Source organism: Phyllostomus discolor, chromosome 1, assembly GCF_004126475.2.
Source record: "Phyllostomus discolor isolate MPI-MPIP mPhyDis1 chromosome 1, mPhyDis1.pri.v3, whole genome shotgun sequence".
NCBI classification, from domain to species: Eukaryota; Metazoa; Chordata; class Mammalia; order Chiroptera; family Phyllostomidae; genus Phyllostomus; species Phyllostomus discolor.
In genome coordinates this window covers 119,420,530-119,443,738 of record NC_040903.2, presented here as the reverse complement: position 1 = coordinate 119,443,738, position 23,209 = coordinate 119,420,530, and the positions used below count along the sequence as shown (strand labels likewise).

The 23,209-nt window shown below is 41.1% G+C and overlaps 2 protein-coding genes across 4 annotated transcripts in view; both read left to right on the top strand.

Annotated features, from left to right (window-relative positions):
- KLHDC1 (kelch domain containing 1) overlaps positions 1-10,163 on the top strand; it is a 93,885-nt gene extending 83,722 nt beyond the window's left edge. For 2 of the 3 annotated variants that reach the window (XM_036028699.1, XM_028506810.2), the window contains one exon: positions 8,967-10,163. In XM_036028699.1, coding sequence (XP_035884592.1) covers positions 8,967-9,153 — 187 coding nt within the window. In that variant the 3' untranslated portion in view covers positions 9,154-10,163. The remainder of the gene's footprint in view (positions 1-8,966) is intronic. The other variant, XM_036028702.1, reaches the window with a different exon arrangement.
- A 2,022-nt stretch (positions 10,164-12,185) lies between these two features.
- KLHDC2 (kelch domain containing 2) lies at positions 12,186-22,810 on the top strand. The gene is made up of 13 exons (XM_028505771.2): positions 12,186-12,562; positions 15,035-15,114; positions 16,203-16,320; positions 18,135-18,250; positions 18,538-18,619; positions 18,796-18,879; positions 19,555-19,635; positions 19,710-19,768; positions 20,156-20,265; positions 20,622-20,694; positions 21,701-21,788; positions 21,889-21,941; positions 22,110-22,810. The coding sequence occupies exons 1-13, from the start codon at positions 12,410-12,412 to the stop codon at positions 22,231-22,233; spliced, it is 1,221 nt and encodes a 406-aa protein (XP_028361572.1). The 5' UTR covers positions 12,186-12,409; the 3' UTR covers positions 22,234-22,810.
- Positions 22,811-23,209: the final 399 nt, after the last annotated feature.

Sequence of the window (23,209 nt, the reverse complement as noted above, 5' to 3'; positions counted from 1 at the left end):
CGGTGTGGATGAGACACTGGAGGATATGTGGCCTAGTTAGGAAAGTTGGTAGACACTGTTGCAGTGGTCAGGCACAGAGTGACAGTCTGACCTAGAAGATGGCAGTTGAGCTGGAGAAGGGAGGGAGGTGGGGATACTTAGAAGAGAAACATGGGTGTGGTAGTTAAAAGAGGAGGGAAGAATTGGTGGTAGAGAGAATAGGGAGAAGGCAGTGGAGTTCAATGTGGGATGGGGTAGAAATGATAAATTTGGTCTTGGACATACTAAGTTGAAGTCCTTAGGGGACCTCTAAGTGGAGCTATCCATCCAATAGGTAATATATGGATAGAGGTCTGGGCTAGACATAATGATTTAAAGATTGTTGGAATATAAACGATGTGGGTTAGCTTTGCCCAGGAAAGTTCATCCTTACTGTCACAAGGATGAAGCCAACAACTGAGCATTAAGAGCGCATTCTGTTTGAGGAGCAGGTAAAGGAAAAGGAGGCACAGAGAGTGACCAGAAATGTCAAAGGTGAACCAGCAGATAATGGGAACACAAAACCTGCAGGAGGAGAGAATTCAATATGGAGAGACCACTTATTATAAAGAGATTACAGAATATCTGGATTGAAAAGTGCCTAGGAGGTCTTGGCTGGGTAACTCAGTCCTGATCTGCCAAGAATGTCATTCTAATATGCTAAGGTTGCAGGTTCAATCCCCAGTGAGGGCACATACAAGAATCAACCAATGAATTCATAGATAAGTGGAACAAGAAATCAGTGTTTCTCTTTCTCTCTCCCTCTTTTTCACTGTCAAATCTATTAAAGGAATGAAGGGAGGGAGGGAGGGAGGGAGGGAGGGAGGGAGGAAGGAAGGAAGGAAGGAAGGAAGGAAGGAAGGAAGGAGTTAAGAAACGTGCCTTGGAGTTTGGCAATACTAGGAAGTTGCTGGTAAGGTGAAGGTGGAAGCCAAGACGACTTCTAGGGATGAACACCAGGACCAAGGAAGGACTGAGCATATTTGTTCACATGCTGAGGGGAAGAAACCAATGGGAATACATTGTTGCAAACACAGGAAGTGAAGGCAAATGAGCAGAGCATAGTCTTGAGGAGGTGTATTTTAGTGAACAGGTAAATTGAATTGCCCCTTGACTGGAGCAAGAATACTTTAAAAATAGAGGAGAAAAAAGGAAGTATAAAGAAAAATTAATTTGCTGGTTGGGGACAGGGCCTTGAGGTAGTTTTGGCTGATAGTGAGGTCATCTGATAAGAAGAGAGACGAGGATGTGAATTTAAGAAGAGTTGTGAAATTTGAAATAGCTGCTGAGGTGGCTGAGAAGATGACAGAGTGGTGCTGAGCACTGAAGAGGGCACAGCTGGGGTACACTAGAAGCAGTGAGCAATGAGCTATGTGGGCAGGCACACCGTCCTCTCCAGCGACACTGAGCAGCCAGGGTGCAGGTGCAGTGCAGAAAGAAGATAATCACTGAATTTACCTGTGGTTGGAATTTAGCCAGGATGGTGTAACAATGGAGGACAGTGGAGAGAGGGATTAAGATTTTTGGCAAGAGAATGAAGTCCCTGTGGACTAGGCTGGATAGGAAAGAAAGTTAAAACTGGAGGAGTCTTGTTATTTGGTGAACCAGGAAGAGTCAAAAGATAAAGGAGTGTAAAAATTAAAAGGATGCAAAGATCCAAGAGGAGAGTATGGAAGTTTAAGGTTTTAGAGGTCAAACTATCCTGAGTGAGATCATAAAGAATAAAAAGTTTTTGCCCTGGCTAATGTGGCCCAGTGGATTGAGTGCTGGCTTGTGAGCCGAAGGGTCACTGGTTGGATTTCCCCTCAGGGTACATGCAAGGTTGTGGGCCAGGTCCCCAGTAGGGAGTGTGGGAGAGACAATAATCAATATATCTCTCGCACATTGCATTTCTCTTCTTCTCTTTCTCCCACTCTTCCCTTTTCTCTAATAGTAAATAAATAAAATCTTTTAATAAAAAAAGAATAAAAAGGTTTTCCACAAAGATGCTAAAATCAGTCAAGAGACAAGATTGTGGTAGCAAAGTCCTCAACATGGGCGGGGTCGGGGGTGGTGATGAACAGGAAGGAGGTTAGTAGATGGCAACGAGTGACGGTGAAATGATAGCAGGCTGGAAGCAGAATATTAACACTGGCTCCTTGACTGTGAAAGCGGAGGTGAGGGAAAATTTGTACTCTTTTCTTAGGAGGGCTACACACAAAGCAATTTTCTTAAATTTCAATTAAAGCTAGGACAGAAAGTCAGAAGAAGCAGGGGTGTTGGTAGACAAAGCTGGTGTTCTGAAAAGCACAAAGGAGAGATTTGGAAGGGAATATTGTCAGTATCCACAGACCCAGGGAAAAGGTCACAGGACTGAAAATCTTCTCTGTGAGCAGAGGACAGGGAAAGACTGAAGAAAGAGGCTGGCCACTCCAGTCTCGTAATTAATGGAATTTATCGAGGGAAACTTACATAGGAGGCACGTGTTGGGTGGCTGTAAAATGAAATGGATCCCCACACACTTGACAGGCACCAAAGAATTATATGGGATAAAGCGGCGGACGGTAATGGGTACTAAAATGTGAATGCTACTACTTACAGTGAATTACTTTACACGTTTATTCAGCTCAGGACAATGGCCTTGTTCTAGGAACCAGTAGTGCAAAGTAGGGGAAGGTTCCTGGTTTATGATGTAACAAACATCAATTAGGATCAGACAGTCTCCAAGGTGGGTGGGAGCATTGTGAGAAGCACTCCCCATTCTGGCCCAGGTCCAGCTTACTGGTCAGGCAGTGGTCACATCCTGGAACAGTCTGTCCTCCCCAAAGATAAACAGTGATAGGGAAGATGAACTGGTATAGAAATGGGAGAAAGCAAAAGGACACACTGGATGGGTCTGTATTTGAGGCTGGAACTAAGGGTGACCTTGAGTCAGGTTTCTTGGTATCATCCTCTGCAACTAGCATGGTGCTTCTGTCACTGGGTATAGGCCCTGTGGATACTGAGCGTATCAAAACTTGAATACGTCAGTTTAGTTGTATTGATTTTGAGAAGCATGTGCACCACAATTAGTTGTCCACAGTGCAGCAAGTGTGATCATTTTATTTTAAATTCAAAGTCAGAGGCATTTAGTACTCACTAGGGAACAACAGAGCACGGTTCCTCTGTAATAAATCTTATTTCACCTCTCTGGGGTTTTGTAGGTGTGGTTTCTCTGCCTGGAACAAATTACTGAGACTCTCGTGGTCTCAGCGTGGACCTCCCATCTGGAAACTTCCCCTGGCTTCCAAAGGCGGTCTTGGTTACTCTTTATCTGATTTCCATAGGACCTGTGCCTGTCATGGGAGTTTCATTTTATCCCAGGCACAGCATTTATTATTTTTTTTTCACTGAATTGTAATCTTGAAGGTCGAAATAGAGTTCTTCTCAGTGTTGGGTTTCCTACTCCTAAGCCCATACTAATATGTAGTGCACACCAACAAATATCTGTTGAATCAGTGAATGGAAGGTCATGAGAGAGTCCCTCTCCTCATCTGACTCTTCCCTTCCCCCCTTGTGGAAGGGGCACAGGAGCCATGCGGTTTCCATAGCAGCAGAGTTAAATCTGCATCAGATATAAGACTCATTTCATCTTGTACTTCTTCTGTATTGATGTAGAAAATTTTTACTCTTCTCATTCAGCATTTTCAGAGTAGAGAGAAAAGTCTTCATGAAAGTGTGGAAGAAATATAAATCCTTGTAAAATCCTGGAGTATAAATCCTTATAAAAATGACAACTGAGCCCTGGCTGGCGCAGCTCAGTGGATTGAGCACGGGCTGGGAACCAAAGTGTCCCAGGTTCGATTCCCAGCCAGGGTACATTCATGGGTTGCAGGCCATAACCCCCAGCAACTGCACATTGATGTTTCTCTCTCTCTCTCTCTCACTCTCTCTCCTCCTCCCTCCCTTCCCTCTCTGAAAATAAATAAATAAAATCTTTAAAAAAAAATGACAACTGAGATTAACCACAGCAGAATCCAAAGAATCTATTATTTTTAAAACTTTTTTAAAAAGAGAGAGCATGGAAGGGAGGGAGAAAGAGAGGGAGAGAAACACCGATGCATGAGAGATACATCGATCAGTTGCCTCTCGCAGGACCCCATCCAAGGACCTGTGCTGCAACCCAGGCCTGTGCTGACCGGGATCAAACTGGCAGCCTTTTAGTTGGCAGGATAACACCCAACCCACTGAGTCACACCAGTAAGGGCTATTTCTACAACTTTTATAAAGTATTTACCTCTTTGAATTAAAGTTTATTACTTGAAAGATGCTTTTTTGATGGTTCCTACATTAATCTAGTTTCTTTTGCTTTTAAAGTACAAAACCCTCTTACAGGTAGTTTAAGATAAAAAGAGAATTGTATTTGTGAAACCAGATAAGCAGGCAGTTGTGCTGCCTGTCACCTCCCAGACCCTGTAAGTGGACACAGGGATTGAATCTATCTGGGTGCTTTATTCAGATGGTTGGTGGGTTTGTGCCCTAACAGACCTCCTCAAATTCCATTTTCAACCGACCCTTTTGAAAGGAGAATAAAAGTGTAGGTAAGGGGGTTGGAATTCAAGGAAAAAAGTATAGGTAAGCATTCTGGAATTCAAGAAAGAGGTTAATCAGATAAAAGCTGTAGTCTGGTCATTTCTTTATCTGTGTCCTGGGCTGCAGACCGTCTCTCCCTGGGACACAGTGGCTGGGACACCACCTTGGCTGCTGATGGTCTCTCCTGGAGCACAAAGGCCAATCGCTTGTGGTCTCCTGGAGTCAGGGTGGGCCGTACCTGCAGTTCCTGAAACAGTAGCTTTTCACATGCATTAACTACTAGGCTTACTATTATGTAAAACTAAAATTTTCCAGCTTTTTGAGTCTCACATCATTCCCTCATTGTTAAACTATCTTATTTCTATGAAGTCAGTTTTATATGGAAGTATTCATTTTGCTGTTGAGCATGTAACTTAGCATTAGATCATCTGGTAGGGGGCTTAAGAATACATTTAATTGCAGATCCACATGAGGGGGTGCATTATATGCAATAACAAGCTATAATAAAGCACAAAACAGTTTTTAGCACTGTTGAAAAAAGTTGGACACCTTCAGCTGAGGCTACGTTAGTGGCTTTTAAAGAAAACATTTCCCTGTCCTTGAGAGTTACCACAGGTCCCCAATTATAAATATCAGGAAAAGCTTCCTGGGGAAGAACAAATGCCCATAAGACATGCAGTGAAAGTTTGTTCAACATAAGTTCCTCCTGCAAGACAAAAGTCAGAGAAATGTTTAGAACATTTTGCTAAATATACCCAAATATTTCCATCTAATTTGAAAGGAACATGAGTTTAAACAGAAAGTAATGAAAAGAATATGTCATCGTTTTTGAAAGATGACTTTCAGGTCTTCTTGGGGTTCAGTGGTCCATTGTTCCTCCAGTGCTTTCTTTACTCTGGTGTGATGAATCCAAGGTTTTATCCAAGGTAAAGCCAACTTTACCTTGGTGCGGGTGCTGAGGAGTATGTCCCAAGGTTCAGTCCACTTTTCTTCTAGTTGGCTTTCTGGAGATGCTATCATCCAAGTCTTGAGTAGCACCTTATCTCTAGGCTCAAAGGAATGTAGCTAAACCTGCTAGGGGAGAGGTCGGTAACACAAGCAAGGTCATTAATTACAGCTAACATCTGACTGAAATGTACATATTTCTTTATTTTCACTTCTTGATCTATATATGTATCTCCTACTCCAATCATAGCCTGAAATGGTTTCATAAGGACTTAATTGAATCCCACTTCTAGGAGCCACCCTTACCCTGAGCAGGGCAATAGGCAAAGATCCCAGTGGAGATGAGTTTCCTGACACAGTTTGGCTATATTTTTCTTCAAGGTGTGATTCATCTCTAGCTTCCAAGAAGCCTGAGGTTTCTATGCTGTGTGGAATCTCCACTTGATTCCTAGAAATTTACTAACTTTCTGTGTAATTTCTGAAACAAAAGCAGCTCCATTATTGTTCTGGATGCTGCCGGGTAGGCCAAAGTGAGGAATTACTTCCTTCAGTAAGCTTTTCACTACCTAGAGGATTTCTCCATTCTAGTAGGATAGGCTCCTACCCATCCTGCAAAGGTGTCAATGAAGACAGCAAATTTGTCCACCCTTAGACCCTTGGCATCTGGGTAAAGTCTGTTTGCCAGTCCTCAAGTGGGCTCTGTCCTTGGTATTGTTTCCCTTCTCTCTTTGGATGGGGATCTGTCTTGGGGTTGTTCTGGCACACAACACATCTAGCAATTATTTTTCATGTGGCTTTAGCAATTCCAGGACTTGGGAGCTACAGTTTAACATATGTGGTTAATGAGTCCCTTACATAGTGAGTGGCCTCATGCAAATGCTTCATGACTGACTCTACTAAATGTTCAGGAAGCAATGTAACTCCTTTCTTATTCTTTCTCCATTCACCATTAGGTCCTTCTTCATCAAAATCCTAGCTCTCAGCTTCCTCTAAGTCTGCAGTCAAATCCTCAGGGTCAAATTGTGACAAGTCTGTAACAGGTACCAAAGGCATTATAAATGTTCCTTTAGCAGCTCCTGTTTCACTGCTCGATCAGCCAGATTGTTTCAGAGTGTTTCCTCTAGCCACTTCTTTCTGGTGCCCGGGGCAATGTGTAACTGCCACCTGTAAAGGTGCCTGAATAGCCTGTAATAATTTTAAAATTTCTGTGGCAAGCTTAATCTCCTTTTTATTAGAGGTTAACAGTTCTTTTTTCTTCAAGATGTGACCATGTGATTGCAAAATTAGGAAAGCTTACCTTAGTTGATGTACACATTCACTCTTTTTTCTTGCGACAATTCCAGTGCAATCAGTTCATCAATGCAATCAGTTCAGCTTTCTGAGCAGCGGTTCCTGGCAGCAAGGCCTTGGCCTCTACTGTTCCTTCCAGACTTAAAACTGCATACCCAGTCTTTCTGTTTCCTTTGTCCATATAGCTGCTTCCATCTGCATAGAGTGCAGTCTGCCTCTTCTAGAGGACAGTCCTGTAAATCAATTCTGGTAGAACACTTCGTCAGTTATCTCAGCACAGTCATGCATTAGCACCGCCAAGTCAGACTCTGGGAGAAGAGAGGCAGGATTTAACTTACAGTTTTGAGGGAGACATTGGGATTGTCAAGAAGAAGGGCTTCATACCTGCCCCTTCTTCCAGCAGTGAGCCACAAATTTCCCTTTTGCTCCAGCAGGCTCAACACTTGCTGGGGTGCATAAACAGTGACAGGCTGACCCAGGGAAAATTTTCAGCTTCCTGTAAGAGCTCACAGGTGGCTGTCTCAGCTCTTAAGCAGGCTGGCCACCACTGGACAGTGTGATCTAGTTTCTCGAACAAGTATGCAGTGGGTTGCAGAATATCACTTAGCATTTGGGTGAGGACACCTGGAGTAAGGCCCTGCCTTTCATGAACGTACAACTGAGAGGCCTTTCTTAGGTTTGGAAGCCCCCGGGCTGGTGCAGAAGCCAGGTGCAGCTTCAGGGACTCAAGAGCCTGGTGCACCTCTTCGTCCATTCTAAAAGGATATACTCTGGTCCTTTCAGAGTCTTTCCGGTTTAACAGATCTGATGTAGAAAATGGAGCATGTTCCCAATAATATCCAGTGGGCTGGCCTTCTGGCCCTACTCTTCCTGGAAGTCTTCATAAACAGTATTGCCCTGCCCTTGTAAGGCTTTTCTTCCACTGAATTTGGTTCCCTGACAGGTTCGAGACAACCGATACCAGTTCAGGCTCACTTTCCCCAGTTCCCTCAGCCAAGTGAGGAGGAAGATCCCCCTGGGCTGGAGGGGCCTCAGGAACCCTGACCATGCTCACAGCAGCCATGATACCCGGATCTTCCTGGGCCTTCTGCTCTGAGCTTCTGCTATCTTTCACAGGCAAATTCCCTTTTTTCTGGACCATTAATCTATTTCCTTTTAATCCTGCATCCTGATTTTGTAAACTCATGAAAGTTTCTAATTGAAGCATTTTGTCCCACTTCCCTGATCTTTGACAAAACAACTCTAATTAACATATGTTACAGTAATTCAAAGACCCATTCAATAGTCAGCACTCTCCTGAGTCCATATTATGTAATACATAAACCAAACAGTATTACAATAAACTCCACTTTCTTTTTAGTCACAAGTTTATAAGGATAGGTCAACCAATCAGCCAAAACTTGCCCTAAAGTGCTGTTTCCCAAAACGGAGGCTTTTTCTCCCATTCAGCCAGACAGCTCTGTAATGTCACAATAACAGAAAGCACCTTTACCAGGCACAGCTCTGTAAACCAGAAGCCCCCTTAATTCCTGATTAACTAAATTGTGACCTGGGATTGTAACCTCAACCAGAAAGCACAGTGATTCAATCAAGTGTGAAGATGACCGGAGGTGCTGAGAGTTGGAGGAGGAGAGTCCCCAAGTGAAATCACTTGGCAGCTGCTACAGAGTCTCCAAATCTGCAGTCTGGGCCCCCAGTCCAGGCAGCTGATGGGACTCCCTGCCAATACCCAGACTTACAGAGAGTCCCAAAGTAAGGGGAGGACCAGGTCTTGTTAAGCATGGATGTCAGATGCGTCATCTTGGAGTGCTTGAAGAAAAAAGCCAGAGTAAATGGGTATTGGGCTGCAAGGATAGGTAAGAAAGGGTCTCTACAGACTAACCTGCTTTGAAATTAAGTCTGAAACCTTTTTACTTAAAGAATATCATGCATGCTAAATTGTCATCTCTGTTTCCGTGGGGTCTTGGTCAGATGCAGTCTCTGCGCTATGGCAGCGTGCAGCTAGCAGTGCTCTGGAACGCACACGTGCCCTGCCGTCCTCCAGACAACACAAAGGAAACATGTTATTATGAAAAAGCTTTTTAATGATTTTTAAGAAACGTACCTACATATACTTTATTGTATCACTTAAAATGAATAATTCTGCTATGTTTCATTTACAGGTTATGCCTTGATTGCATTGGTAAAAATGCTATAATTTTAGAAAGTCAAATATCTTTATTACCTCCTAAACTTCTGCAACAAGTACTCAAAAAAATCACATTTTGGACTGCAGCTAAGCACCGAGATGAACAAAGAGCCCAAAAAGAAGAAACAGAAAATAAGTGTCAGTGGATCAGTAGGAATTAAATTGTTATATATTCTCTATATTTAGTGTGTTTAAACATTTAAATCAGACTGTATATTTACACCCCAAACTGGAGTCTTTCTTTAGAAGATAAAATTTGAAGCAAAAATGCTATGTTAAAGTGATTACATAGCATAGGATATATGGGAATGAGATGTTAATGACAGATTAATTTATATTTCTAAAATAAATTCCTTATGAACTGCAGAAAAAGTATACTTTCTGAAAGTAAGGATAATTGTAGGAGACTTAAGTCATTGTGTATTCACTACTGGAAAGATTATACAAATTTGAGGAGAATAAGAAATTACTCAAGGACTTTAGAAATCATAATGATATATAAATTAATGATAATGATACATACATAAAAACACAACATATCAACTTTTAGAAAGATTTTCTCAAGTCACTTAAAAATTTTTAAGTCTTCTCATTAAATAACTGTTATTTAACACCTTCTTAAATAACATCTCCTAATACAGCTGGCCCAATTATAAAATAGGCAAACACTGGTGTGGTAGTAAATGCGGAGTGCCTGCCCTTCTGGCACTCATCTAGGAAAGCAGCCTCAGGCATTAGCAAAGCTTTCCCCTTTTCTTTCTGTAGGTTTTCTTCGACCTTTATTTGGGTATGGAAATAAATGGATTCAATTGCTTTCCATTACCCCTAATTTATTTGTCTAAACTAATATATAGATACCTAGCTATATATATTTATAAAGACTAATACACTATATATGTCTATAGTCTATTAGTCTATAGTCTCTCTATATATTAGTGTATATATATAAAGACCATGTTTTAAAGTTTCTAAAATGGAGGTTTATTTGTCATACAGGCTTTGAATTATTGAGGGGGAGTATATTTATTAATTGATGAGACATTAAAATGTATTTTGCCTTGAAGAGTGCTTCTACAGTAGTTTTCATAAATAATGAAATGGAATGGTAATGTAGTAATTTGCCTTTATTGAAACCCCTCAGTTTGGCCCACCCCATTCTACAAAGTCGATGTTTAAAGATATTGAAAATGTGTTATGTTCCTATTTATTTTCAGTATTAACTACCTATACAGAAATAAAACACTGTACCTTTATATTCTTTAAGAGTAATTTTGCCATAATTAAGAAGTTGTGCATATTATCAGTCATATCCTTCCACTGAATAACAATGTATTACTAAAAGGCTTGGTATATAAAACTACTTTCCACAATACCACTATGCAAATTATCTCTGAAATTTAAAATGAGAGCAAATATTGAAATATATGTGTAATTTATAATGAAAATTATAGTAGTTGGAAGTGTCTCAAACTTCATACATTTTAGAGATATATTTTACATATATGTATTGTATTTTGGATGTGTAAAGCTTCTATTTATGTACTGAAATATTTTTGTTTATATTTTATTTATTATACAGACTATGTAGATTTACTATTTTCCCAGTTTTGTTAGTGTGAACCAGCCATTAGAGTTGATTGTACAAACAATATTTCAGTGTAAATTTTCATTTTTCTTACTATTTTTAGGCTGAATAAAAGATTTAGAGAGTGAATCTCACAGGTAATATGCATCTTATAGGTAATGTTTTATTACAATGAGCTTCAGTATCAGCATTTCCTATTTAAGGGGAAAATACCAAAACCTACTGCACAGGTGACACTGAGTGGAATGAACACTTTTTTAAAATGGCTTCTGGATTATATGAATGCCTTCTCTAGTCTCTTAGAAAAGCAATTCTATTTTTAAACGGTTTACTTAGAACATTAAAAGTTGGATTAGCCCCTCAAATACACAGCAACATTTAGGCTTCAAGAGAATGAAAATCTGTATATTGTATTATCTATGGTACAGGTAACTGGTGCTATACTTATTTGACCTAATATACTGTGTTACTCCAAAAATTATGTCTTGAGGTAGCCCCATAGTGGGGGTAGCAGGGAATTCTGATCTTCACCTTCAATTTCTATAACTTAGCTTAAAGCAGAGCTCTCCTGCTACTAGGAGATAGTAAAGTTTGATAGGTAAGAAGTATTCATTCCTCACTTCTCACCAGCTGATGGTTTACTACCAGCTTCTATGTTGTTCTCGGACCTCCATGGCATCAGCATACAGGAGCCCAAGGCAATGACACCTTCCTAACATTAGCTTTGAATTCTCCCTTCAAGTGTGTCTGTTTGAAAGGTGATTCTAGGTTTTGTTCTGGTGGTTCACAAAATAGGTCTCCAGTCTGGTTCTTAAGGAAAAAGAATTTCTGACCATCTTTGTTATGTCTCTCGGATATTCCTCCAGTTGTCAGGGAGGATTCTTTTTTTGGTATTATCATTTTTGGTATGATACACTAAAAATAGCACATCAAAATAAGTGTACATTTTTTCAAATAGTATTTTTGCACAACTTTTAAAAAGTATTAGCCTTTGATAGAAGCTTAAAATACTTTTTAGAACGTCATACTGTCAGCACAGGCACAAGGTGATCTTTGCACCAGTACATTATATATATGTATGGGTGAGGAAAAGTAACATAAACTCACTAAGACAATAATTTTCAGGGTGGTATGGGTGTTGGGCGCACTAACTCAAGATCTCGGCTGAACCAGAAGAGCTGAGTCGGGTGGGGGCTGCGCGTCGGGAGCCTGCCCACCCCCGAGGGCTCCGGATCCGAGGGCACAGAGGGGCCGGCGGTGTCCGCACACCCGCAGGAAACCTGGGCATTGAGAATAGAACCCCCCAGCCGGGCCGTTGCAGCACCGCTCTGGCTACTACCCAGCGTATCTTGGCAGCGCCTGCAGGGCTCAGAGGATCTGCTGCGTGCAGAACTCGCCGTCTTGAGTTAAGAGCTGGGCCGGGTGGAAGAGCGCGTGAGCGGCGACGGGAGGACCGGCGCGGAACGCCGGCCGAGCTTCCGGAGCCCAGCAGGCGGCGCTGCCAGAAAAGGCGGGTCTGGGGACTCGGCGTAAACAGCAGCGGGCGGTGGCGTGAGGCGGCTGGGGCGGGGCGGACGGGCGACGAGCTGGTGCGGGCCCTCGGCGGCCCCTCGGTGGCCCCAGCGCTCGCCTCCCCGCCGGCGACCCGGACAGCACCGCCCTGCGGCGGGGGACGTCCCCCGAGGGGGCTGGACGGGTGCACGCGCCCGCGACGAGGGAGTGGCCTCACCCAGTCCCTTTCGCAGACGTTCGTTTCTTCTCCCTTTCCCTTTGTCTCTTCCCTCCTCACGCCGGCTGTGGGGATTGTCGGTGGACACAAGTGCAGCCTCAAGATGGCTGATGGGAACGAGGACCTGCGGGCGGACGACCTGCCGGGGCCAGCCTACGACAGCTACGAGTCCCTGGAGCTCGCCTGCCCTGCCGAGCGCAGCGGCCACGTAGCGGTCAGCGACGGGCGCCACATGTTCGTCTGGGGCGGCTACAAGGTCAGCGGGTGGCCCGGGCCGGCGGGCGTCGCTGGGTGTCACCTGGGTTCTGGTGGCGGATCGGGCGAGCGGGCCAGGTTAGCCGCCCCCCCCGCCGCGCCCCCAGGTCCCGATTCTGCGCGTCGTTATTCTTTTTGAGCGTGGGAATCTTCTCACGGGTCCCCGGACCCGCCCTAGGCCCCGGGCTGTTGTCACCCCCACGCCCTGCTCTCACGGGGTGCTCTGCCCCCCCACCCGCAGCCCCCCAGCCCTGCTGCTCCAGGAGCCCCGAATGCTCTGTGACCTCGGAGCGATCTCTTGGGGAGGGCACGTTGGGAGTGCCTGACAACTAGCCGTGTTTTTATTTAAAAAGTTGGGGGTGTGCGTATGAGGTGACGGTGTGTGATGTCACTCTTACTCTCTGTTGGGTCTACCTGTGAGCCGAGGCCATTGGCCCACGGGTGCTGCTGGCCACAGGCAACCTTCCCGCCCGTTCCGGAGGCCAGCTGCACCTTGTGCAGATGACCGTCACCCCGTGTTCGAATATTTTAAGGCTACTTCAGCTGAGAAAGGGCTTAAAATTTTCAGAAGACACCCGTATTACAAAAGTTAATGGAAAAGCTCCACCAGTAACCAGAACATCAGCAGCTCCTTGGCCCCTAATGATGATGTGATTACTTAACCATTGCGGACCCGGCTGCATTTCTGCCCGCCCCCTGAATGGGGCTCTCCCCCAACTGTCTGCTGTCTGACCCCTGCCCACTAGTTCTCCAGCTCTTTTGCTTTTTAGAACTTCCTAATAACACTCCACATTCTAGAATCGTCTTATTTGTTCAGTTGGCTCCGATCAATTTCTACCAAAAATATTCTTTATAGTCCCTTTCCCTCCTAAAAATAATCCCCTCCCTCCAATATTTGCTTGCAATCTAGTCCACTACACCTTTGTCTTTGATGACTTGCTTTGTGACTCTGGCATTAAGTTTCAGCTCATGGTCCCATTGAGCTGTCACTGAACACTTCTGAGAGGACTCTCAGAAGACAGATGGGACAAAGTGCCTTAGCTGTCCTGATGACTTCATGTAGTTGAACCATAATTTTTTTTTTTTTTTTGCTCATCATTTGTATTTTCCTCAGCCTCCAAAGAATAGGTGTTTAGAGGGTATTTGTTAAGAGGAAGAGGGTATGTATGTGGTGATCCTTACAGAAATGTAAATAATTCACAAGGAGAAAAGTAATCCTGGTGGTCAATCATACTTCAGTCTAAACTACTTTATTCAAAATTCTGTTCGTAAAAGTCAGCAGCACTGAGGGAATGGGATGTTTCTTTGGGCATGGGGAGAGGGAGGGTGGTCAGAATGGAAGATTTCTGATGGTGTTTTTGAAGGCCTGGATGTTGAGTGGGTGGTTCAAAGACATACCATCCACAATTTTGTTAGAACCCTGAGAATAGGCACAGGAAGCCCTTGGAGATTGTTTTGAAGGCAGTGAACCTTAGTTTCGTATACAGCAGTCAGTTGTGCTTCCTAGGCCAGGCTGATCTTCTCGGGTTTAGCCTGCTATATTCTAGCCTTTCCCTTCAAAAGTGGTGGAGTGGAAAGTAAAAGGTTTACATGGCCAGGTGCTCTATTCCTGTATGATATTCAAGCTTGTTAGACTGACACCCATTCTCCAGAGAACTGCAGTTGTTCACTGCATGCTGACACTGTTCAGAAGTGGCCAGAAAGGTTCAAAGATTAGAGAGGTTGACCAGCAGTTGAAGCTACAAATTCAGGGAAAGGAGACTGAAATCCTGGTTCTACCATTACTTGCTAAGTAACCTGGCAAATTGCTTACCTCTCTAAAAAGCCCATTTTTTTGAAATCCCAACTACTTCTGAGGATCATTGTGAGGGTTAAACAAAGCAATCCATGGGTAGCTATAGGCTAGTTCTAGTATATGGTACATTTAGCCTAAGAATTATTACCTGAAAGGAAATGGATCAGAATAAGGAACTTACAATTTTGCAGAAGGGCTTATGTATTTTCATATTTGCAGTGCTACCCTCTCTGCATCTTGGTAGAGAATGGGTGAGTCAAAGGAAAGAATGTCTAGAAAAACCGTACCTCACATGTCAGAGTGAGTGAGGAATTAAAGGGTAGACCTTTTTTTGGTCTGCTCACCATGGCACAGGTAATCTCTCCTGAAGTCATGCAGCTGACATTTGGTGCATGGTCTGTTCAGGAACAAGTGGCCTTGGAGATTTCCCAGTGGTCTCTTAACTTCCTGCAGCATTGCAACTGTTCTATGAAAAATTTGAAATAAAAGCTGTCTATAGTAAGCATTACCAAGAGTTTGTGGCATGGGGTGGGGAGGACTGTGCATTTGATGGACTTATTGGACCTATTTTACGTATCTCTCAGCATCTCAAATAAGATGGATGTGAGAAAATACAGTAGTGCCTCTTTAGAATACCAACTATTTTTTTATATTTGCAATTTTCTTTTTGGTTCTTAGAGTAACCAAGTCAGAGGATTATATGACTTCTATCTGCCTAGAGAAGAACTGTGGATATACAACATGGAGACTGGAAGATGGTAACTTGATTTATAAGGGGAAACATTCAAATAATGTTGCAAACAAAAAGAAAACAATTCTGCTGGTTTGGCCAAGAAGCATCTCTTCAGAAGCATCACATATGTATTTTTTAAGATGTTGCATCTTTTGTTACATGGTATCTTGAATGAGAAAAGTTACAGATTATATCTATTAGAAATAAAGGTAGTATTCTATTTTAATGAGCTTTAATATTAAATTTTCTGTGTAAGTTTCTTTAAAATAGTGTTTAAAACACAAAACTAGCTTAAATTTACCTTCCAGTCAAGCTGGTGCTATTCTGAAATGATCTTTTGCTAGTCTCTTAACAGTGATACTCAGGAGTCTGTTCTTGGCAGAATTAATGTGACTCTCAGAAGGCTAGGTAACCATGTTTGAGGCTTTCTAAAGTAGTCTTCCCTCAGGGTTTGTATTGTGAGAACTTAGTGCTATACAAATACTACACTTATTCTAGATCTCAGAACTGGAATAGTACTCTCACTTGATTTGAGTTAAACTAAAGATAGGATTATTTCTGTACATAGCTAATCAGTGTTTTCTGAGCTGTTTACCCATCTTTTTTTCTGGAAAATTGGAAATTTATAATAGTATTCCTTTAATACAGAATTCTACATCTTTTTAAAAAAGAGAATCAGCTCTATACTTTTTAAAAGCCTACTAAAACTTAAAACCTTAATATAAAATGATATTGTGAGCACACCTTGAGTGACCTATTAAAATTGGTGAAGTTTTCCTGGCTTACTCAAAAACAAAAACAAAACAACTTTTGGACATATGAATGAAAAGCAGTTCAGTCTGAAAAAACATAAAATGTTATGCTCTCAGAATGATGTGAGCTGGAGGCTTTTCAGCTCACACATTCTGCCTCTGTGCAAGGCCAGCCAGCGCGGCCTGTGGAACAGGGAGGGACAAGCTCCTTCTTTGAATTTATTTTAGAGCCAGATGAGACCCCAGACACAATCGAGTCAGCCTGTTCCTTTTTATCTTTTATTGTGGGAATACATGAAAAATAAAATATTTTTGCAGTTCCTTTTTGGGAGGCTTATTTACATTGCTTTTCTCCCCTCAGGAGAAAAATTAATACTGAAGGTGATGTTCCTCCTTCTATGTCAGGAAGCTGTGCTGTGTGTGTAGACAGGGTGCTGTACCTATTTGGAGGACACCATTCAAGAGGCAATACGAATAAGGTTAGTGTTCCTAAGGATTCCAGTTCAAGGCAGTTTTATTCTTTTTCAGACAACTTCAGACTTTTAATGTTAACCCATAGTTATTCCTGTCCCAGTTAAAAAACGTGTTTACTTGATTGTGGTATGAATGTGCATTTTAGTCTTCCAGTCTGTATTTACCTAGGCCTTTTATAAAATCACCTTTGGTTGGTAACCTATGTGCAGTAACTTCCAAGGTTGTTTCTGTGTTCTTTGCAGCTACTTGTTCTTTTAGAAACCTGGAGTGTTAGGTGAGTGACAGTGAGTTAGGTGAGTGTGAGGTGACTGTGGGCGGTAGGGTGAGAACGAACAGACCGCCCCGCAGAAGCCGTGAGTGTCAGTCAACACGGGCAACGTTTCATACACTAGCGTTCCTTTGGTCTGGCACCGTGAGATGCTGTTGTTGAGACTTTGTTCATGTTTTTCCCAAAATAGGAAAAAGATACCAGTTGTTCTCTCAGGCCAGTAAGAGAGAGGTGAAGTCAGAAAGGTACACATGATATAGGTAAACTCTTATAAATTCATTTATTTGGCAACTTAGTGGGCACCTTATTTGCTGAGCACTTGGGAGACCTGGGAGACAGACGATTGATATGTAGTCTGCCTCTTGGAGCTGACACTCTAGAGGGACACACATAATCAGCAAACGACCTCTGTAGCATGTGGTGCACACACACAGAGCCTGGCTCATAGTAACAGCTCAGTATTTCTGAATCTGAAAAAGAATCCTTGACATCATGTTTGGTTAAATGGAGGAACAGAAAAAGTCAAGTTTTCACCCAAGAGGTGAGGCTTGAAATGAATACAACTAGAAGGGATAGCCAAGCTACAGGTACCGAGATGCAGAGGTGCATGCGAGCCAGGTGTGCTCATGGAAATGCCAGGTGGTCGAGTAGAGGTAGAGCACATGGCTGAGGTGGTTTAAACTGGGCTCCTAGGAATGCTAGGGCCCCTGTGGGAGGCTCATGGTGGTGCTGGGTGGCTCCAGACCGGCCCTTCCACCACCATTTTAACAAGTGTAGCTCCATTTTTCCTTTTACGTTAGGCTTTTACTTAAAGATTTTGTGTGAAGAAAGGGTTCTGTGCCTAAAAGATTTGTTGAAGCACTGCAGTAGGCTGAAGTTGAGCCATGTATCAATATTTGTCAGGGCTAAGGGGGAAAAAATAATTTTGACACAACATGGGGAAGCTTGGGAGAGAAGCTGCAGCTTTCAGGGCGGTCAGAAAAATGGTAGTCACTAGTATTCATGTGGCTGGGGTTAAGCATGTGAAGTTTGATCACAAGGAAGTTTAGGAATGGTCACATTTATTCAAGCCCCTGGATGTGAATGAACCCTTAAAGATAGACTAATACTTAGTATTTTAAGATTTGTCCTTAGCTCCTAGAGTTAAGTAGGCACTTAAGACATGTTTGTTAAATTGAACTTGGAGGTGAAATTGCTGAGTCTGACTTTTTGGTAATACTATCCTGATACCCACAAATTAGATCAGGATAGCTCTAAGTGCCTAAGGGCACAGAATGTAAGCCAGTGCCTATCTATTGCTTCACCAAAAAATGTGGCTATGGAAAAAAAGTTAGCTGAACTAAATGGGATGCTTAGTGACTTGGGTAATTTATATTCTGGCACAAGTTCCTTATTTAGACCCAGTTAACAGTTTTGCAGCCAGTCTGTAGTCACACTTTGAGCAGTACTGAATTAGATGACATTCTTATTATAAATCAGAGCAAAATTAAATGCCAAGGTTGGAATTTCTTTCACATAACCAAATCTAACTGAACTCATTGCTTCTGACAGTTCTACATGCTGGATTTAAGGTCTACAGACAGAGTATTACAGTGGGAAAGAATTGATTGCCAAGGAATGCCTCCGTCGTCAAAGGACAAACTTGGTGTCTGGGTATATAAAAACAAGTGAGTTAGCAGCACTACAGGTTTGGGTTTTTACGTGGAAAGTGGTTTGCCATTCGAGTATCTTTAGCTGATAACTGAACTGTTGTAACAGTAGTGCACAGGAGGATTAGTGTATTAATACATCAGAGCACTTAACGTGGCACCTGAGACATATTAGCCGTCACTATTAGAGTATTTTCGTATAATTGTGTGCCTTTTCAACTCACATAATATAGTGAGTAGAAAAATCTCTTGTATCTTAACCTATGGATATTTGAATTTTTGCCTTTCTTTTTAAAATAAAATAGGTTAATCTTTTTTGGAGGGTATGGATATTTACCTGAAGATAAAGTATTGGGAACTTTTGAATTCGATGAAACATCTTTTTGGGTAAGTGAAGTTTCATATTTGCATATGGCCTTAGTATGTTGAAATAATACATTTTGTTTGGTAGTTTTGTCCATTTTGCTTTGTTAATAAATCAGATGAAGGCTATTTAATTTTGTAAATGTTATTTGTAAAGTAATTGTAAAATAACTCAGCAAGATTCGTTCTACTTTCTGTAGAATTCAAGTCATCCAAGAGGATGGAATGATCATGTACACATTTTAGACACTGAAACATTTATCTGGAGCCAGCCTATAACTACTGTGAGTTCCTGAAGAGTAATGGATCCCTAAAGCAGGCCTGCTCAGAGGAGGGAAGTTGGGAGGTGGTGTAAGATTGACGGTTCATTCTTTTTTCTGGAGAAGAGTCAGACCTTTCATATTTTCCAAGGACTCCACAACTCAGAAAAGTTTAATGAATGTATAGACCAAACCAGCATCTATTATCTAATTGATGTTGAGTGGTATTGTTTGTAATCAAATAAATGACCTAGCACTATACTGGAATTTAAGTTACTCAAATATGTTTCTTTCTCCTCTGATACAGATGTCATATAATATGCTAGCTTTCATTTTAAAATAAAAAATAAAGTAAGCATTCTATTTATTTACTAGCCCATTCAGAAATATACCTCAAAAATACAAAATTAAAATTTCTAGTTGTGGTAGTCAGCCTTTAGTACTGCTATTGACTACAAGGCTGCAGTTTAGCTTAAAAGTTCAAGTGGCTTGTATATTCTTACTGGAAAGTGGTTTTCCACTCAACTACTGTTAGCCAATGACCATTGTAACCATAGCACATATGAGGACTACGTGGACTAATGCATCAAAGTACTTAACACAGCACATTACAGTATTCTCATACACTGTGGTGTGAAGACTTTCTGGCATTTATCAAAAGTTCATTTATTTATTAAACTGCTCACCTGACTTTAACAGGGTACAGCACCTTCGCCTCGCGCTGCCCATGCCTGTGCTACTGTTGGAAACAAAGGCTTTGTGTTTGGAGGCAGATACCGAGTGAGTTTGTAAACTGTTTCAGTGGCTGCCTTTGAGTTATTCAAAATGGTAACTACATAATTATCCTTTTTTAGGATGCTAGAATGAATGATCTTCACTACCTTGATCTGGATGCATGGGAGTGGATTGAATTGTAGGTATCACGTTAGATATAATTCTTTAGAAAAGTTTTCCAAAAAATTTTCAATGGCTTTTTTCCTTATTCTCTATTATTAGTAGATAATGTACTTGCTTCAATTATCTGTAACTGCAAATTTAAACAAATATGATTAGACCCTTTTTAAATTCCTGTTCCCATTAACTATGTGCCTGCACAGAGTCTGTGTTCAGTGTTTGTTGAAAAGGTCTAAAGTTGACTGTCAAAGAAAATAGTCCATTCTAAATACAGCATGTAGTTAATACCAAAAAGCCTTTTTAAATTCCAAGTCTCTTTTTCTTTAATTCCATATAAATTTTAAAGAAAAGTTCAGCATTTCTCTGCTTTTAGATGTTGGTATTATAACATAGCTATTATTTTCAGAATTCCACAAGGCATGTGCCCAGTTGGCCGATCTTGGCACTCACTCACACCGGTTTCTTCAGACCATCTCTTTCTCTTTGGAGGATTTACCACTGACAAACAGCCACTAAGTAAGTCCTTTAAAAATGTAAGAAATCGCTGTACATCATTCATATATAATAATATATGAATGTCTATTTTATTAGATGTATCAGGGCTATAGGGTTTGTTGGAGGGTTTGGTATTAACTTTGATCCTGTCAGGCACCCCCGCAGTCTGCACGCTGTGACGTGCGTCCACTCCGTCAAGAAAGGGCTGTGACATGCAAAGGGTTTACTTGATTAATTGCAGAGGAAAAAAAGGAAATACACTTTCTGTATCTACTCACAATCTGATTTATTCCCTCTCTTGCTAAAGCTGTGCCCTTTAAATATCAATGTTACACTGATAGAATAACATACTTCATGGATTTTTTTGTTTTGACTAGGTGATGCCTGGATTTTCTGCATCAGTAAAAATGAATGGATACAGTTTAATCATCCCTATACTGACAGGCCAAGGTATGAACTATTTAAAAAGGTAATTCTTATACTAAACTAATGAAGTCCCTAGAGGTGTACAAGACAGAATGAGGAAGTCTTGGCTGCATTATGTCCATCATTCTAATAAATACCCTGGCATTTACTAAGGTTTAATACACCTTTTGAAAGGAAAAAAATGTTATCCTAGTATCAGATGCTTTCTTTTCCATTATCTCTGTGTGAAAAATACAGCTGGATTTTGATTTGTTAACTTTTCCCTTTATCAACAAAGTACCGATATAATTAACATTTATAATCAAGGTCTTTACTGAAGTAAATTGAACTGCACCTGAATTTGTCATTAAAAAAAGAAAAAGGAACTGGAAAGGACAGAATTTCAAAACCTTAAAGAAGGTATATGGACAAAAATCAGTTAAGTTTCAATTAGATTTTCAGTAGCACTGCAAAACAAAGAGTAAGAAGTCAAACCATCAAAAAAGAGAATGTACGAGTTATCTGTTGTTCATCTCAAAGAACTGTTAAAAAGACTGAAAAGGAAATAGTAGGCATCTTTAGCTGTATCAGCCTGCATTTTTCCCTAAGCCTCTAACCTAAGTACAGTCCGGCCACTAAGACTTTATGTGACAAAATGTTCTTTCCATTGAATTACCAGGCCTTCAAATACATTGTTTACTCGGGCAGATTCAGCATCTCTCAGATGTTCTGTGTAAGGCCAACTGGCCCAGCCCATGAAAAGAGGAAGGAAAGGCCGTATACCACTGATCTCCCATAAGATTGTTATTGCTAACAAAGACCTGGAGAACAGTTTGTCCAGTTCAAACACTTCACTGGACCAGAGAGAAAATGCTAACACCCATTGAATCAAAACAGATATTGACTTTTGTACTGTTGACTACTTTTCCTTAAGAAAATTGCTTCTCACGTTGATGTTGGTCTGAACTCAAGAGCTCTAGTCTTTACTAAATCAGTTCTGTTTTGTGGTGTTTTGGGTGACTTCAAACTCAAGCTCTTGTTTTAAATGTAGATTATGGCATACAGCTTGTGCCAGTGACGAAGGAGAAGTGATTGTTTTTGGTGGGTGTGCCAATAATCTTCTTGTGCATCACAGAGCTGTAAGTATATAACCTTCTGTGAAAGGGCACTTCATAACATTGCTGAAATTTATTTGCGAAGTACTTGCTTTTTAACGTGTCCTTCTTATCTATTTTTCAGGCACACAGTAATGAAGTACTAATATTTTCAGTTCAGCCAAAATCTCTTGTAAGGCAAGTAACTTTTTAAGGGCACTAACAAGCCTTCATTGATTACAACTAACCAGTTATTTTTTCCGGTGAAAATCTTAAAAGAAAATGGTTTCTTTATTTTAATATTTCAAGTGAATGTACTTCTAAACAGTAATGTGAAATTATTTTTCTTTCCTTGTTCACTTTCAGGCTAAGTTTAGAAGCAGTCATTTGCTTTAAAGAAATGTTAGCCAACTCGTGGAACTGCCTTCCCAAACACTTACTGCACAGTGTGAATCAGAGGTTTGGTAGTAACAACACTTCTGGATCCTAAGGCCTCACAGCTAATGCCTCTGACCACTGTGCATGGACAGCAATTCTGTAAACATCAAAGAGTGGCATCATTTGTAAAGTTACACGCATTGTTGTAGTTTTGGAGCCTTTTGATTTTAATGTGCATGTGAATGGCCTAGAGAACCTATTTTTGTGTCTAAATAAATGTATTTAACACCAGTAACTGTCTTCTGTTAGAGCAAAGGGTAATTAATACTTGGGCTTTTTACTCTAAGGATATGGTTCCTTTTTGGTAACTTCAGGATATGTATCTGTAGGAGCATTACACTAATTTTCCTTACCACTTAAAATGGTGAAGTTGTTTTTTTCCTTTTTAATTGAACTTTTGGGGTGACACCGGTTAACAAAATTACACAGGTTTCAGGCGCACAGTTCCACTGTGCACATCATCTGTACATTGTGTTGTGTGTTCACCACCCCAATTTGAAGGTACTTTTTTAAATGACAAGAATAATCTATCATGTTATATTTACAACACAAGATTACATAATTAAAAAGTTTACTTACACAGTGATTTCAAGTGGAAAAATATTCTCAATAAGAGGACTGAGAAAGTGGTAAAAGGAAGGAAGGACCCACAGCAGTTTAGTACTTTGACCTTAAATGCTTTGGTACAGGTTCTGGGGAAAGTGGTCATGTTGACTATAGGCAGCTGTTGTCTGATCATTTAGAAAGTAACAGTTTTGTAGCTCATAGAAGAATGGAAATAAAGTATGACTTTATTTTCCATTCTGTTATGAGACAGAGGAAAGCTGGGTCTGGAGTCTTTCGTGGTAAGCCTAAAAGTGCACTTCTGACATTACAGGTTAAGGTACTTCGTAACATGCTACTGATTCCTAGTAGAGGTGGAAAATTAAATGGTAGAGAACTAAATGAAATTACAAGAAAGAAATTAAGGTGAAAAGTGAGGATATATAAATGTCTAGAAATGATCAACACCAATTACTTCTAGATAT

What these genes read in the sequence shown, in the direction of transcription:
- KLHDC2 (XM_028505771.2), top strand. Translation starts at nt 12,410, where the DNA reads ATGGCTGATGGGAACGAGGACCTGCGGGCGGACGACCTGCCGGGGCCA. An exon ending in TCGTCTGGGGCGGCTACAAG is followed by an intron (nt 12,563 to 15,034) that starts GTCAGCGGGTGG and finishes TTTGGTTCTTAG; the next exon opens with AGTAACCAAGTCAGAGGATT. An exon ending in CCCTATACTGACAGGCCAAG is followed by an intron (nt 20,695 to 21,700) that starts GTATGAACTATT and finishes TTTTAAATGTAG; the next exon opens with ATTATGGCATACAGCTTGTG.